This window comes from Bos indicus x Bos taurus, chromosome 14 (assembly GCF_003369695.1).
Source record: "Bos indicus x Bos taurus breed Angus x Brahman F1 hybrid chromosome 14, Bos_hybrid_MaternalHap_v2.0, whole genome shotgun sequence".
Taxonomy (NCBI): domain Eukaryota; kingdom Metazoa; phylum Chordata; class Mammalia; order Artiodactyla; family Bovidae; genus Bos; species Bos indicus x Bos taurus.
The window spans coordinates 294,217-310,145 of NC_040089.1; the positions used below are offsets into that span (position 1 = coordinate 294,217).

At 48.1% G+C, this 15,929-nt stretch overlaps 1 protein-coding gene across 1 annotated transcript in view; it reads left to right on the top strand.

Moving 5' to 3' along the window:
- Positions 1-9,569: 9,569 nt before the first annotated feature.
- ARHGAP39 (Rho GTPase activating protein 39) overlaps positions 9,570-15,929 on the top strand; it is a 56,826-nt gene continuing 50,466 nt past the window's right edge. The window contains exon 1 of the mRNA XM_027560422.1: positions 9,570-9,673. Within this exon, the coding sequence (XP_027416223.1) occupies positions 9,644-9,673 (30 nt within the window). The 5' untranslated portion in view covers positions 9,570-9,643. The remainder of the gene's footprint in view (positions 9,674-15,929) is intronic.

The following is a 15,929-nucleotide window of genomic DNA, read 5'->3' on the forward strand; positions in this document are numbered from 1 at the left end:
GGGCCGCTCTAGGGCTGCTGGAGGACTGCTCTCGGTGCTCCGCGGTCGGAGGGGCGAGGCCCAGGCGCCGCGTCCGCGGAAACCTCTGCGGATTCCGCGGCCACCTCTGCGGATTCCGCGGCCAGCCCTGCGGTTTCCGCGGCCAGCCCTGCGGTTTCCGCGGCGGCTGTGGACCGAAGAGACGCGGTCGGCTCTGGGGTGTGAGGGCGCTGGAGGGGCTGAGTGCAGACTCTGGGCCGCGAGGCTCGCCTGCACAAAAATGTGAGCGAGTTTCGCCTCTCAGTTGTTCACTTTGAATGGGTAAATTGACGGGGTGTGCATTTATCTCCGTGGAGTGATATTTTAGAAGTCAATGAGGGACGTTCCTTGACGTTCAGGTGGTTAGGACCTCGGCGCTTTCACTGCCGTGGTTCAGGTTCAACACTCTGCAAGTCCCGGCTCCCCTCGCCCCGCAAAGTCAGTGAAAAACAAGGCAGACAAGTCCACAAAATGAGCAAGGGGGTTGAATAGATTATCTCAAAGAAGAACAATATAAAATGCTGGTGAGCACGTGAAGAGATGTTGGGCTTTGCTGGCCATTAAGGAAATGCAAGTGGAAGCCACAAAGTTGCCATTTCACACCATCAGTGTGGATACAGTCAGACAAATCACGTGTTGAATGTGCCCCACCCCTCAACTCTTATGTAGAAACCCTAATCCCAGTGTGACCCTATTTGGAAATTGGACCTTTGGGGAAGTATTTAGGTTAGGATGGGATTAGTGTCCTGCAGACTTAAAAAAAAAAAAAAATTACACAGTGTGAGAGTTGTGAGTTAAATTTTATTGGGGGCAAAATGAGGAGTACAGCCTGGGAGAGAGCATCTCAGATAGCTCTGAGAAATTGCTCCAAAGAGGAAAGGAGAAGGTCAATATATTTGTGATTTTGGTGAAGGGGGAGTATATGTGACAAAGCACATATTTGTTGCAGAAGGTTTCTGCTAGTCACAAGGAGCAGTAGTGACTTGTGAACCATGAAGGATTTTAGTGCTTTCCTAGATATGAGGAGATACAAGAATTGGGCTCATGAAATCATCTTCTGAAAATATCTACTTGAAGACTTGTTCTGCCAGTTTTTCCCAGAGCACAGAGAGCGTCATTTCTGCTCTTCACTCTCAGCTCTTTTCAGAGGGTGTTGAAAATCAGCAGCTCCAGTAGCACATGATTTAATCCTTGAAGAGGTAGATGAAAAGTCCAATTTGTAGTTGACAACCCTTTAAGAAGAGACAGAGTGGTGACTAGCCCTGTCAACTCTGAGGACACAACCAAAAAGCTGCCCTTTTCCAGAGGATCTTCCTGAGTCAGGGATCGAACCCGCGTCTCCTGCATCTTCTGCACTGACAGGTGGTACTTTACCACATGGAGAAGGAAATGGCAACCCACTCCAGTACTCTTGCCAGGAAAATCCCATGGATGGACGGAGGAGCCTGGTAGGCTACAGTCCATGGGGTCGCAGAGAGTTGGACACGACTGAGCAACTTCACTTTCTTTCACTTTCACTTTACCACTAGCGCCACCTGGGTAGTCCTGAATGGGGCATGTTCAAGCCTTATTCTCCACCACGGTCTGGCTCACCTCCCCTACCAAACCACAGGTAGAGTCTGCAGATGGGAGTTATGGTCTTGGTTGGAGCCCTAGTGTTTGCATTTGTAAAATGAAAGTTTATTTATTTATTTTTTATCTCAAAGGGATATAGAGTTCAGCCAAGGAGGGTACCTGAGGAGCTAGCAAGGCAGGAACTTTCAAGTGGTCCTAGTTTTTTTTTTTTTTGGTCCTAGTTTTGAAAATTGAAATGAATGATGCCAGGTTTACTGGGACAAGAATGTCAGTAGGAAAATTCACAGTTAAGCACCAAGGAGAGAGGGAGCACCCCCAGGGCTGAAAAAGAGGAGAGAAATAGAAACCAAAGCTTCAAACTTGGAAATGATGCTGTGGCAGCTCTGGGGCCTTGGCCAACATGGAAACGACAGATTAGGCCCGAGTGACTCCAGAATAGTGGTGGCAACTGAGTCTCCTCCAGCGCTGGAACTCCAGAGGGCTCTTATCTTCTGTGTAAAGATGAATGAGAAAACATTCCATTTCCTTGCACAGAGATGCTGGGCATCTCCATGAACAAAGGAGATGGAGCTGGGAGGCAGGCAGGCCAAGGTAACTAGAGTTCAAAGGGAGCAGAAGAAACTACTAATACTGCAAACTGAAGTAAGCATTCACAAACAAGCATTTGGAGATACCGAAAACTTAAAAAAAATCATATCTTTCAAAACTAAAAATGAAAATGCACCCCCTCAAAAAAAAAAAGGAAGAAATGCAATGAATGATCAAATGAAGGAAGGGAACTTTTTAAAAACTTATTTTCAAGCCATATATCCAACCTACTTCCAGATGGTTCAGGATAAAACAAGAAATATAAATGTGGAAAGAGTTAAAAATTGATTAACCTGAATGAAGGTTATCTGGGAGTTCTCTGCATTATTGCAACTTACCTGTAAATTTTAAATTATTTCAAAATAAAAAGGAATCTCTCTGTCAATGCAGGGAACATGAGTTAAATCCCTAGTCAGAGAAGATGCCACATGCCTCGGAGCAACTAAGCCGGTATACCACAACTACAGAGCCTGTGCTCTGGAACCCACACTCTGAAAAAAGAGAAGCCACTGCAACAAGAAGCTACCACTCATTGCAACTAAAGAAAGCCCATGTGCAGCAATGAAGACCCAGTGCAGCCAAAAAAAAAGAAAAATCTATATGATTCAAAAGCAAGAAATATGGATTTGCAGAAGATAGCTATACAAATACCATAATACCTGCTTCTGTTCCCATACTTATGAAATAAATTCCATGGAGTCAGGAGAAACAAATAAATAAATTGTATCTCAATAATGCTGTTAAAAAAATTTTTTTTAAGTCAGGCTGTCTTATTTTCCAGACACAAAATCAAAGGATGTCTGAAGGCTGTTTAACATCTCAGCAGCCAGCCTTCTGCAGGGGAGGAATAAGAGTGGGTGTGGGTGCCACCAGTCACCTCTAAACTTCCTAGAACCAATGGAGCTGAGCCCCTGGCCCTGTCAGAGGACTGCAGGGTGAATTGGGCCAAGCTTCTCGATTCTGTGCTCAGCGTCTCCACCTGGAAGACAGAATGATGACAGTGCCTACAGAAAAGGAACAATTAAGCCAAGCCTAGTATGCAGAGGAGCGTTTTGTGTGATGCAATATTCAAGAAAATTAGAGATACCAAGGGAACATTTCATGCAAAGATGGGCACAATGAAGGACAGAAATGATATGGACCTAACAGAAGCAGATATTAAGAAGAGGTGGCAAGAATACACAAAATAACTATACAAAAAATGTTTTAATGACACCGATAACCATAATGGAGTGATCACTCACCTAGAGCCAGACATCCTCGCATGCGAAGTCAAGTGCGCCTTAGGAAGCATCAGTAGGAACAAAGCTAGTGGAGATGATGGAATTCTGGCTGAGCTATATTAAATCCTAAAAGATGATGCTGTGAAAGTACTACACTAAATATGCCAGCAAATTTGGAAAACTCAGCAGTGGCCACAGGACTGGAAAAGATCAGTTTTCATTCCAATCCCAAAGAAAGGCAAAGCCAAAGAACGCTCAAACTACTGCATCATTGCATTCATCTCGCACACTAGCAAAGTAATGCTCAAAATTCTCCAAGCGAGGCTTCAACAGTACATGAACCGAGAACTTCCAGATGTTCAAGCTGGATTTAGAAAGGAAGCAGAGATCAAACTGCCAACATCTGTTGGATCATAGAAAAAACAAGAGAATTCCAGAAAAACATTTACTTCTGCTTCATTGACTATGCGAAAACCTTTGACTGTGTGGATCACAACAAACTGTGGAACATTCTTAAAGAGATGGGAGTACCAGACCACCTTACCTGCCTCCTGAGAAATCTGTATGCAGGTCAAGAAGCAGCTGTTAGAACCAGACATGGGAGAGCGGACTGGTTCAAAATTGGGAAAGGAGTACGTCAAGGCTGTATATTGTCACCCTGCTTATTTAGCTTATATGCAGAGTACATCATGCAAAATGCCAGGCTAGATGAATCACAAGCTGGAATCAAGATTGCTGGGAGAAATATCGATAACCTCAGATACCCAGATGACACCACCCTTATGGCAGAAAGCAAAGAGCAACTAAAGAGTCTCTTGATGAAGGTGAAGGAGGAGAGTGAAAAAACTGGCTTAAACCTCAACATTCAGATAACTAAGATTATGACATCTGATCCCATCACTTCATGGCAAATAGATGGGGAAACAATGGAAATAGTGACAGACTTTATTTTCTTGGATTCCAAAATCACTGCAGATGATGACTGCAGCTCTGAAATTAAGAGACACTTGTTCCTTGGGAAAAAATCTATGACCAACTTAGACAGCATATTAAAAAGCAGAGACATTACTTTGCCAACAAAGGTCTGTCTAGTCAAAGCTATGGTTTTCCAGTAGTCATGTATTGATGTGAGAATCGGACCATAAAGAAGGCTGAGCACCGAAGAATTGATGCTTTTGAACTGTGGTGTTGGAGAAGACTCTTGAGAGTCCCTTGGACTGCAAGGAGATCCAACCAGACAAGTGTAAAGGAAATCAGTCCTGAATATTCATTGGAAGGACTGATGCTGAAGCTGAAATTCCAATACTTTGGCCACCTGATGTGAAGAACTGACTCATTGGAAAATACCCTGATGCTGAGAAAGATTGAAGGCAGGAGGAGAAGGGGACAACAAAGGATGAGATGGTTGGATGGCATCACCAACTCAATGGACATGAGTTTGAGTAAACTCCGGGAGTTGGTGACAGACAGGGAGTCCTGGTGTGCTACAGTCCATGGGGTCTCAAAGAGTTGGACACGACTGAGCAACTGAACTGAATTGAACTGAACTTACCGTCTCCAAGGTCATAAAGATTCACCTCTCTATATTTTTTTTCTATTAGTATTTTGGTTTTACTTTCTTTTACTTTTCATATTTATGTAGATAATCTGTTGGGAATCCAATTTTATACATATTGGATGTGGGTCCAGCTTCCTCTTTCTTCATATAGTTCCTCAAGAAAGAATATATTTTTAAAAATAATATATTAAATAATCAATCTTTCCCCATTAGTTTTTATACATTAGTGAGATTCTGATTCTTTTTTTCTGTCCCATCTGCCTATTTGTGTTCCCTATCAAGTACCACTATTTTGGAGTAGCTCCTAACATCTGGTAGAGTACCTGCCTGCTGAATGTCCTCCTTCAAAGCTGAACTAGCAGGAGCTTCCCTAGTTGTCCAGTTGCTAAGACTGTTCAGTCCCAATGCAGAGGGCCTGGGTTCGATCCCTGGTCAGGGAACTAGATTCCACCTGCTGCAACTAAATAAATTAAAAAAATAAAAAACTGAACTAGCTATTTGTAGACCTTTATTCTTCCACGTGTATTTTTAAAATATGTTTTTCATAGTACTCAAAAAAATCTTACTAGAATTTAGATTTTTAATATTTTGTGTTTTTAGACCACTTTAGTGAGGATTGACATCTTTACAGTTTTATGCCATCTGGTCCATGAACATGGTATGTTTCTCCATTTATTTAGGCTTTCTCTTAAGGTACTTTGATATAGTATTTAAGTGTCATCTGTAAGATTTTTATATTTTTTTAATTTGCTTAATTTCCACATGGTTTATAGCTTCTGTTGGTGAAGTGAAGGGCATTTCACTTTCCATCATATTTTCCAGTTGGTGGTTTCTCAACTGTAGAGAACCATGTCGGGTTTTGTGAGCAGATCTTATTGAACTTACTGATTCTGATACTTTGTTGTCTGTATATTTTCTGTGTAGAATTTGATATTATCTTCAATTTTTGATACTTCAGGTTATTCTCTTCTAATCTTTAGGCTCTTTTCTTTTATTGTTGCGTTGGCTGAGCACACCCGCCTACCCCCAAACCCCCAACATTAGTTAGCAGCTTTTCTTTTTTTGGCTCAGAGGTTAAAGCATCTGCCTGCAATGCAGGAGACCTGGGTTCAATCCCTGGGTCAGGAAGATCCCCTGGAGAAGGAAATGGCAAGCCACTCCAGTATTCTTGCCTGGAGAATCCCATGGACCAAGGAGCCTGGTGGGCTATAGTCCATAGGGTCACACAGAGTCAGACATGACTTAGCACAGCACCAATATTCCATATTGTGTGTGTGTGTGTGTATATATCACATCTTCTTTATCCATTCATCCCAAATTAATAGTGTGGGATTAACGGATTCTACTATATATAACATAGGTGAACTATTATATATAAAATAGGTAAACAACAACGACCTACTGTATAGCATAAGGAACTATACTCAATATCTTGTAATAACCTATAATGAAAAAAAATCTGCAAAAATTCGTATAACGGAATCATTTTGCTATACAATTGAAACTAACATAACATTGTAATTTTTTTAAGGCTTAAAATATATTTTAATAAGTTCATGTTGCAATATTTCATTTCTCAGAAAAACTTCAAAGGTATGAGGGACAAATCAAACATGGTACACCAATAAAAAATGCACAGCATAACTACCCAAGATAGGCAAAGCTAAGAGCTACCGTCTGACATTCAGCATACAGCAACCCTGTTCTCAAGATTGTACTAGGCCTGTCAAGAAAAGCTGTGAATGGCAACATCACAGACACAAAAGGGCCATTTCTGGGTTGTCCTTACCCAAGAAAAAGATGGAGGCAAGTTTAACACAAGATTTTTTAAAGATACACTAAATGAAAATCCCTAAGAGAAAATGTCTTCCTTGGGACATGAAAGGGTAATATATGGGACATAACAGAACCGTATGTGTGTTGTCTGTGACCTCTGTGGACATGTGCCTGAATTCCCACCTGGGAGTGATTGGAACAGTGGGGCCAAGGTCACTGGGGGATGTTTGGTTTTTGTGGTATATGTGGCAGGATCTCTGGGGTGAGACAGTGCAGTAAGTCGTATCCAACTCTTGCGACCCCATGGACTGTAGCCTGCCAGGCTCCTCTGTCTATGGGATTCTCCAGGCAAGAATACTGGAGTGGGTTGCCATTTCCTTCTCCAACACTGTAAATTAACTATACTTCAATAAAACAAAATAATATGGTGATGAAAGTGAAAGTGTTAGTTGCTCAGTCGTGTCAGACTCTTTGCAATTCCATGGACTGTAGTCCACCAGGCTCCTTTGTCCATGGAATTATAGGCAAGAATACTGGAGCGGGTTGCCATGCCCTTCTCCAAGAGATCTTCCCAACCCAGGGATCAAACCTGGGTCTCCCACATTGCAGGCAGATTCTTTACCATCTGAGCCACCAGGGAAGCCGCAATATGATGATGAGGTGCAGGCAAGTCTTTGTGAAGAATGGTCATCTGGGGACCTGAGGACCTGGCAGGAAGAAATGAAGTCAAAAGAGGTGTTTTGTTTTTAAATATTTATTTTTATTTATTTGGCTGTGCCCGGTCTTAGTTGCAACATGCAGAATCTTTTATTTTTATTGCCATATGTGGAATCTTTGCTTTTAGCTTGTGACCTCTTACTCATGGAATGGTATATCTTGGTTGCAGCATGAGGGGTCTAGTTCCCCAACCAGGGATCAAACCTGGGCCCTCTGCTTTGCTAGTGCAGTCTTAGTCACTGGACCACCAGGGAAGTTATGGCTTCTGTGTTTATAATGAGAAATATCAGAGTGTCTTTGTATACACATCCAAATAATATTAATAAAACACAGAGAGACAAACAGATGATGCAGGAGAGGAGACAGCTGAATAAAATCTTTGAGAATGGAAGAGGGAGTAGATTCCAGTTCATCAGAGGAGGGCCTGCCTTGTCTGGGAGCAGGGAAACACTGCCTGCCCATTTTCAGGAGGGAAGGTGAAGGGCAGGGATGGATATGGGCAGGGCTTTGGGTTTGGTGCTAAGAAAAGGGTTTTTTCGTATCTGGGAGGCTCAACTGTGCTTAGTTCCTCAGTCGTATCCAGCTCTTTATGACCACACGGGCCATAGCCCACCAGGCTCCACTATCCATGGAATTCTCCAGGCAAGAATGCTGCAGTGTGTTGCCATTTCCTTCTTCAGGGGATTTTCCTGACCTAGGGATGGAACCTGAGTCTCCTGCATTGCAGGTGAATTCTTTACCATCTGAGCCAGCAGGGAGGCTCTACTAGAGAGGCCTAAGAAATACCTATGTTCACTTTGGAGGGTGGGAGACTTACCCTCTGTAGGAAAATCACAGGATTGCCAAGGAGGTATAGTGCTCCATCTGAGTTTAAAGTGAAGCTAGCCAGCTTAGTTATGTGGTTTCTGCAGTACCTGTCATGGAGAACGGTGGGGTTCATCCAGACTGGGCTTTCTCAGGTGTACACGATGGAGGGGAGCTAGAGACAAGGGAGTAGAGACCACTGTCCTGTCCACGGGAGTTCAGTATGAGGATGGGCCAAAAGGGAAGCCAGAGTGGTGACACAGTCAGGGATCAGGGAGCCAGGAGGCAGAGAACTGCTGCAGCAGAGCACTGAGGGAGTGAACTGTAGGCGGGAGGTGGGACTGAACTGAGAGCTCTTGAGCTTGAGCTTTCAGCCTTTGTAGTTCCCTGGTGTTGAGGGATCCGGACTGTGACCACAGAGTGATGTGGGCTTCTGTGTTTTGCTGTGAGAGCTTCAGGCTGGTTAGATTCTATCCGTACCAACATGGAAGTTAAATACTACAACTTCTGGAAATTAGTATTGTCTATGTAATAACCATTTTTTAAAAGCCTGAAGAACAGGCTAAACGCAGGTTAGAAAACGCTAAAGAGAATAATGGTGAAACCGAACTGAGCAATTACGAGGTTAAGATGACAGAGCAAACAGAGAAAATCTAGGGACATGGAGGACACAGGCCATCCAGTTTATCTGACGGACACATAGGGAGGTCCCAGAGGATGGAAGAGCCGATATTTTAGAGACAATGGTCGGTAACTTTTCAGAATCGAGGGAAAGTGAAATCTTTCCTGGGAAGGTAAAATTAGACCAAATCCACACTGACACGTAAGAAATGTCAACTGCACCGTACAGAATGGGATCGGAAGAATCTCATGGGCGACCCCACAGGCAAGATCGGCGGCGGTGCAGACGGCGGGGCGGAGGGGGCGCTTCGGCGTCACTTGGCCAGCGGCCGTCCCTCTGCGCCCGCCGCACCCTGGGGTACCCGCTCCTGGGACACCCTCGTCCGCCCGCCACAGCTCCGGACCCCAGCGAACCTCACCGGGGCCGCACCCCCCGCCTTGGGGGCGGGGTCAGCGCGAGTGTACGCCCACCTCCCGGCAGGCCGTGCGCGCCCCCGCCGGACCCCGGCTCCCGAGGTGCCGCGCGCGGCGCACGCGCCAGAGCCCCACGGCGGCGCCCCCTGGCGGGCAGGGCCGCGCGGCGCGGGGGCGGGGCCGGAGGCGGGGGGTTGCGCTGGTGACGGGAGGACGCGCGGCCGCGGCGGACGGGGCGGTGGACGGGTCCGGCGGCGGCGGCGGAGGAGGCGCGCGCCGAGCGGGCGGCGGCGGCGGCGGCAGCGTTGCGAGCGGCTCCCGCGCGGCGGACGAGCCGGGATGAGGGGTTATGGCTGCGCGGCCCGCGCGCAGCCTGCGGGTGAGAGCGCGGGCGGTGGGCGGCGCGGGCCGGGAAGATGGCGGAGAGGCCGGCGCTGCGGCCCCCGCCCCGCCTCTCGGAGGCCCCCAGCCCGGCCCGTGGGGATTCTAGTCCGCGCCGCCCCAGGGGCGGGCGGGCTGCAGCCGGCGGGGCCCGGGGCCGGGCGGGGCCCGGGGCCACGGTGCGAGTGGGTGTGGGGTCAGGCCTGGGGGTGCGGGCGGGTGAGGGTCCCCGGCTCGGAGCTGTGAGCGTGCCCGGCCGAGGGTGGGCGTGAGTGGAGTGCGGAGACTTAGCGCGGGGCGTCGGCGCGGTTTCGGGGCGCTGCGGAGCCAGGGAGTCAGGACGCGCGTGGCCGGGTGCCGGCCGTGGCCGCCGGCCCCGCCGCTCGGGCCTCTGGAGCGGAGCGGGCAGGGGCGTCCCCGCCTTACCCGCCGGGTCGCCCTCCCGGAACTGGAATTTGCTCAATTGCCCGCGGGTTGCGGGATTGGTGTGGGTGGAGGCGGTGTTCAGTGCGAGGGCCCAGGTCGAGGCAGGCTCCGCGCATCTTGGGGGTCAGGACGTCTTTTATTTTAAAACGTGCAGCTGGCTGCGAGGCCGTGGCAACTGTGGGTGTGTTACATGCTGCTCCCACCAGCAGCTGCTGTGGGCGCTGCGCAGCCTTCAGCAGCTGAAATGCGGCGCCCCTCCACCCGCTTCGGTGTCGTAGGGTTTAAGCAAACCTCCTGTGACCTTTGCAGAAACCTACAGTTGCAAGGCTTCGTTTTCCTCCCCTACTGCAGACAATAGGAGATTTGTCTTTGAGGCCAGCGAGGGGAATTGAACCCTGTACATCCTGGGTGCCTCTGTAAACAGCAGGTGGTTCCCGGTCAGCGGCTCCCCTTTCACAGTGAGCAAGGTGTGTTTCTCCTCCCTGGGGGAGGGGAAGGAGATTTGATAGCTGTGACTGTAAAGCAAGGAGACTCGTTCCGTAAAGCAATTTGGCGTGGACTCTGTGACCTGAGCCCTGGCTGGGGAATGAGCAGGGCCTGGGTCTCCCTGCCCACACTTTGTCTAGTCAGCTGTCTTGCCCAGAGGCTGGAGAACAGAGGGGAGAAGAGGGCGGGTTCTGGAGCCAGACTGCCTGCCTTTGAGTGGCAACTCTTCTGTTTCCTGGCTTTGTACTCTGCCTCTGCTTACTCATCTGCAAAATGGGTGGTTGTGGGACTCCGTGAATTCATCGTGCCTGGCACTGTGTCCCTCTTGAGAAAAGTCAGGAGCTATTTATTATGGCTGCCAAGATCTGGTTTTCAGGACGCACCTGCTGGGTCAGCTGTTTTGTCTTAGTTTAACACGAACTCGAGGTCTGTGGCTTTTTTTTCTTACACAAGCTGGGGAGAAGCATATTTGGAGAAGCAGGTCTTCATAAAGGTAAACAAGGAACAAATCCCACATGCTTAGATTATCATATAGAACTGTTAAAAAAATCTTTTTAGAAGAGAAAAGCTTCTGATCTAGAATCCTGCAGTACTTATTGCCCTAGGAGGTAGGTAGGATTGTTGCTAACAGAAATGAGATGCTGAGCAGTTCTTGGGTAGTTCTCTTCTTGAGTTAAACTACCAGAGCCATTGTTATACTTTCCAGTGTTAACACTTGTGACAGAAAAGATACTTTATTAACCAACTCTAAGTAACAGTGAGGGCATAGGCACCAGAAAGCAAAGACTTGGCACTACCAGTGCAGTGATGTTCTGTCTTGCTCAGTGTTGGCAGGGGTAACTTAACTTGCTTCAGAACAAAGTGGAAAAATTTGTCATGTTTCCCAAGGAGATGGTTCTCCTTCCCAGATCCTAGACTCACTCTGATCACTTCATCTCGTCCCCTTTGTCTCTGTCACACTGAGACGAGGGGAAACCCCCACTTTAAGTAGAGTCTTTTGGCATTTGTGGAGTTTAAGGTTGAGAACATTTGATTTTCAGAACAAATGGTAATGAAACAGCTTCTGTGAGCAAATTTTAAAATATCTAAAGATAGATTTAGAAACGTCCATCCTGCCTTCTCTCCCGTGTGTGTGCTGAATGGGCTGCCCTCCAGCAGTGTTAACAGTGAACACGGTGTCTTATGAAGCTTCTCCCTGGTTCTTTGGTGCTTTTGAGAAAAATATCCGTATACTATGTTCTCAGTGAAATGCCTAGTTTTAGTAGTAAGTGCCTTTGCTGTGCTTGTTCACTGATCCCTGTGGCCATTTGTTGTGGGTCTTATACGTTCCCTCTTAAAGTTAGCTCTGTGGGTGTCCTGTCTGAGAAGCACAGCCTGGGGGTGCAGAGCCCTAGGCCTGCCAGAGCTGAACTGGACCGGCCTGCCCCCAGCCCTCTTCTGATACTTCTTGCTCCTCTGGTGAAGTCTGCACCTTCAGCTGTTGGCTCTGCCTCCTGCCTCCTGCACCTGCCCCTCTGTGCCTTCTGCCAGCCCCTGGGCCTGCCCTTGATGTTATCTGGCAGCTCTGGCCTGCTCCTGGGGTCGCTTCCGACCCTCCCTGCCATCCTGCAGCCACACAGTTCCACCCTGTGGAGAAGAACCTCCCCCCTGCAGCCCTGGCTCACTTCTGCTTCTGCTGTGCTCCTGTCTGCACCTTCCTACTCTGCTCCAGATGAGGGTCTGTAAGCTGCAGCCACTGCCAGCCCGCTGCCTGTCTTTGTAAATAAAGTTTTATTGCAGCACAGCTACACTGGTTTATTTTTACATCATCTATGGCTTCTTTGGCAGAATTGACTAGTTGGACCAGAGACTTTATGGCCCACAATGCCTGAACTGTTTACTTTCTGGCCCATTTCCAGAAAGTTTGCTCTAGAAGTTCAGAGGGAAAAGGCTTGCAGGGGCTGCAGTGTGAGGGAAGGCTTCAAGGAAGAGGTGGTCTTTGAGCTGCACCTCCCTCATAGCAGCTGCGTGGGGGCCAGGGGTGAGGACTTTTCAGCAGCACAGAGAGGGTGTGTCAGGTTTTGGAGCAAAGGCGAGAAAGTGAGTTATGTGCAGTTTGAGGGGTAGAAGGTTATGTGAGAAGAGGAAATAATAACGTGAAGATGTCTGAACTCAGCTGAAGGACTGTAGAGTTTAGTTCTGTGGCTATAGGAGCCACTGCAGGTCTGTGCGTAGGGGAAGTCCTGGTAAAATGGTTCAGGACGTGTGACTGGCAGTGACACATAGGATGGATTGGAGAAGGAAGAAATCAGAGACTTAAGGATTGCAGCAACAACTCAATAGAGGTTTATTTCTAGCTCACGTTTCATTTGCTTGTGGCACTTTTCTCTCAAGTCTTCATTTGCAGACTCGGGCATGCCCTTGTTTGGGACATGCTGTTCTTATGACAAGAGAGTGGTAGAAACTGTGTCTCACTGAGCTTCAGTGGAGAGCTGGCAACTCAGGTTCTGTGGCCAGAGCAGGTCACCTGGCCAAGCTTTGGCGAGGGGTCGGATGCTCTTCCCAGGGATGGAGTGGGAGGCTGCAGGATGGACAGCCCTCTTCCAGGGCGAGGGTGGGCTCACACCTGGAGACAGGCCTAGGACCCCCTGGGGAGGAAGCGAGCCTGCTCAGTGCCCCGTCTGGGTGGCAGGGCCAGCCTCACTTCATCTCTTGGCCTCCCTGCCTCCTGCTTCACTTCTGGCCTTGACCATGGGTGCCCCAGGACCGTCATCTCCAGGCTCCTGCCTTGAAGCTTGGTGCTCTGGGTCTTCGCCCAGCCACCGTCTCCTGCCCTCCACATCCTGCTCACTGTACCTCCCAGGTAGTTAATGAGCTCATACTTCCTCTGTCCAGTCCACCTGCCAAGCGGGCCTGTGCGCCGTCCTGTGGGTGCTGTGATTGTGCCTCCTGGATGGGCTGCCTCCCTTTGTCTTCCTACAGATCTTCAGGGGATGTGTTTTGGTTCTCATCCAGGGGTGGTTGCCTCTGGAGACATTTTTGGTTGTTCCAGCCGGGATCGGGTGCAGCTGGCAGTGTATGTGCACAGGTCAACAGGCCGTGACACCCTGGATGCTCCAGGGCAAGGAGCAGGCTCAGGGCGTGTCTGCCAGTCACGCCGCTGCACGGGTCTCCTTGGAGTCCGGTGCCCCGAGACCACCCTCCATGGCCTGGTGTGCCCCCACTGGCATCCTGTTCTCCGGCGACCCTGCTGAGTGCCACCAGGCCCAGCCCCGCTCTGCATTCCCTCCTCCCCTGAAACATGCAGAGCTCCTCTGGCCCCGCTGGGGCTGCCCAGGACCCGCTCTGTCCCTACACAGCCTTCAGCCGTCCCCCTCTGCACAGGGAATCCTTGAGGGCATTCTCACTTTTGTGTCTCAGGGCTTTATGCAACAGTTCCATTGTGTCTTGGCATCGGTGGGGATGAGCGGCTTTGGGTGGGGGTCACCCAGGTGCTCTTGAGGTTGACACAGCAGTAGGCAAGATGCCTTTATAGGTTTGCTCTTTTTAACTACTTCCAGGTACCAAGATCTCTCATCTCTTGCTTTCCTAAGTGTGAATGTTTTAATTCTCTTAAATTATCTTTACTTTCACTCCCCAAAGGGTTAAACATTTTTTCAGCTTGATAGTGTATTCAGGGTGTGAAGGTACAGAGGGTGCGTGGTTAAGCTGTCTGTTGCTTCCGTTTCCTGCCCTCCAGGCCTGGTCTGGTGGAGGCACCCCCACATCTTCTCCTAGACGCTTCGTAGCTATGCGAGCAAACACGTGTATGTATTATCTCCTGCTCTTTTCTTTTAAAAGTTTCTCAACTTTGCCTTCTTAACTAAATGTGTTTGGGAAGTCACTCCATGAGTGAAGCTCACTCAGTCATGTCCGACTCTTTGCGACCCCATGGACTGTAGCCTACCATGCTCCTCTGTCCGTGGGATTCTCCAGGCAAGAATACTGGAGTGGGTTGCCATTTCCTTCTCCAATATCAGTACATTTTTCATTTCATTCTTTTTCATGACTGGCTGTGGGGGTGCTGTAATTTAACCAGCCACTGCTGGTGAATATTGTATTTTCACTGTATATTTCCTGTGAATATCATATTTCATTGTGACTGTAATTTAACCAGCCTCTGCTGGTGAATATCGTATTTTGTACAGTTAAAATAAGGCTGCAGGTACAGCATGGTGCAAACCTGTGGATATGGCTGTAGGGCCCATCCCTAGAAGTAACACCTCTGTCTTTAACTACTGTTTATTCTGTTAGATCAGGTTTTGCTTTTGTTTCTTTATGTCTTTAACTCTTTGGTCATTTGTTTCTTTGGTCATTTGTTTCTCCCAGTTATCCGTCTATGTTTAAGTAATATAGTATGGTTAGCCTAAATGAGCTTCTCAGTTGGAAATTGGCTCACCTTTTATGTGTTCTTATTGGTAAGAATGACTAGGAAAACATCCACACAGAAACTTGTATACAGATGTTCACGGCAGTATCATTCACAGCCCAAGAGTCTGTCCAAAGGGGAAACAGCCCAAAAAGGGGGAAAAAAGGGGAAAGGGGGAAACAGCCCAAAAGTCCATCAATAGGTGGACAGTGTGTTCCGTCCATACAGTGGAATATTGATTGGCAATAAGAAGACATGAAGTACTGATTCATGCTACAACGTGGATGAATCTTAAACATTATGCTGAGTGAAAGAAGCCAGACACAAAGATCTGGCTTTGTACGGTTCCATTGCTATGAAATAGGCAAATCCATAGAGACAGGAAGTGGGTTCAAGGTGCCAGTCCCGGGGGATAACAGCTGAGGCGTATGGGGTTTCTTTTGGAGCGGTGAAAGTATTCTGAAATTGACGTTGCTGAAGATTGTACATGTCAGAGATTGTGCTAAAATATTCCAAAAATCTGTGCTTTAAATGGGTAAATTTTAGGGTATGTGAATTATATCTCAATAAAGCTGTTAAAAATAAGAGTGACTAGGATTTTTCAGAAGGGAGCTTTCCAAGGTGGAGGCCAAGGCCTTAATGTTGACTCCATCCCGGGGTCGTGGTGAGGAGTCTGGTGGGCGGCACGATAACCCCGAGTCAGTCCCTGAGGGGCCGGCCGAGGGGACGCAGCACTGTTCGCGGCGCGGAAGCCTTGAGTTCGGCCTTGCCGCTGCCCTGAGGGATGCAGTCCATCACAGGTGAATTGGTCACATCACTTCGCAGCCAAACCTTGGCTCGTGTCTGAGGGTTGGGTTGCATCTTCTCCATCTGTCTTCCATGGCTGTTGGACTGGAGCATGACTGAATTTCAGAGGATACTGTACACTACTGAGGGTTACACGTGTATAAGGTTC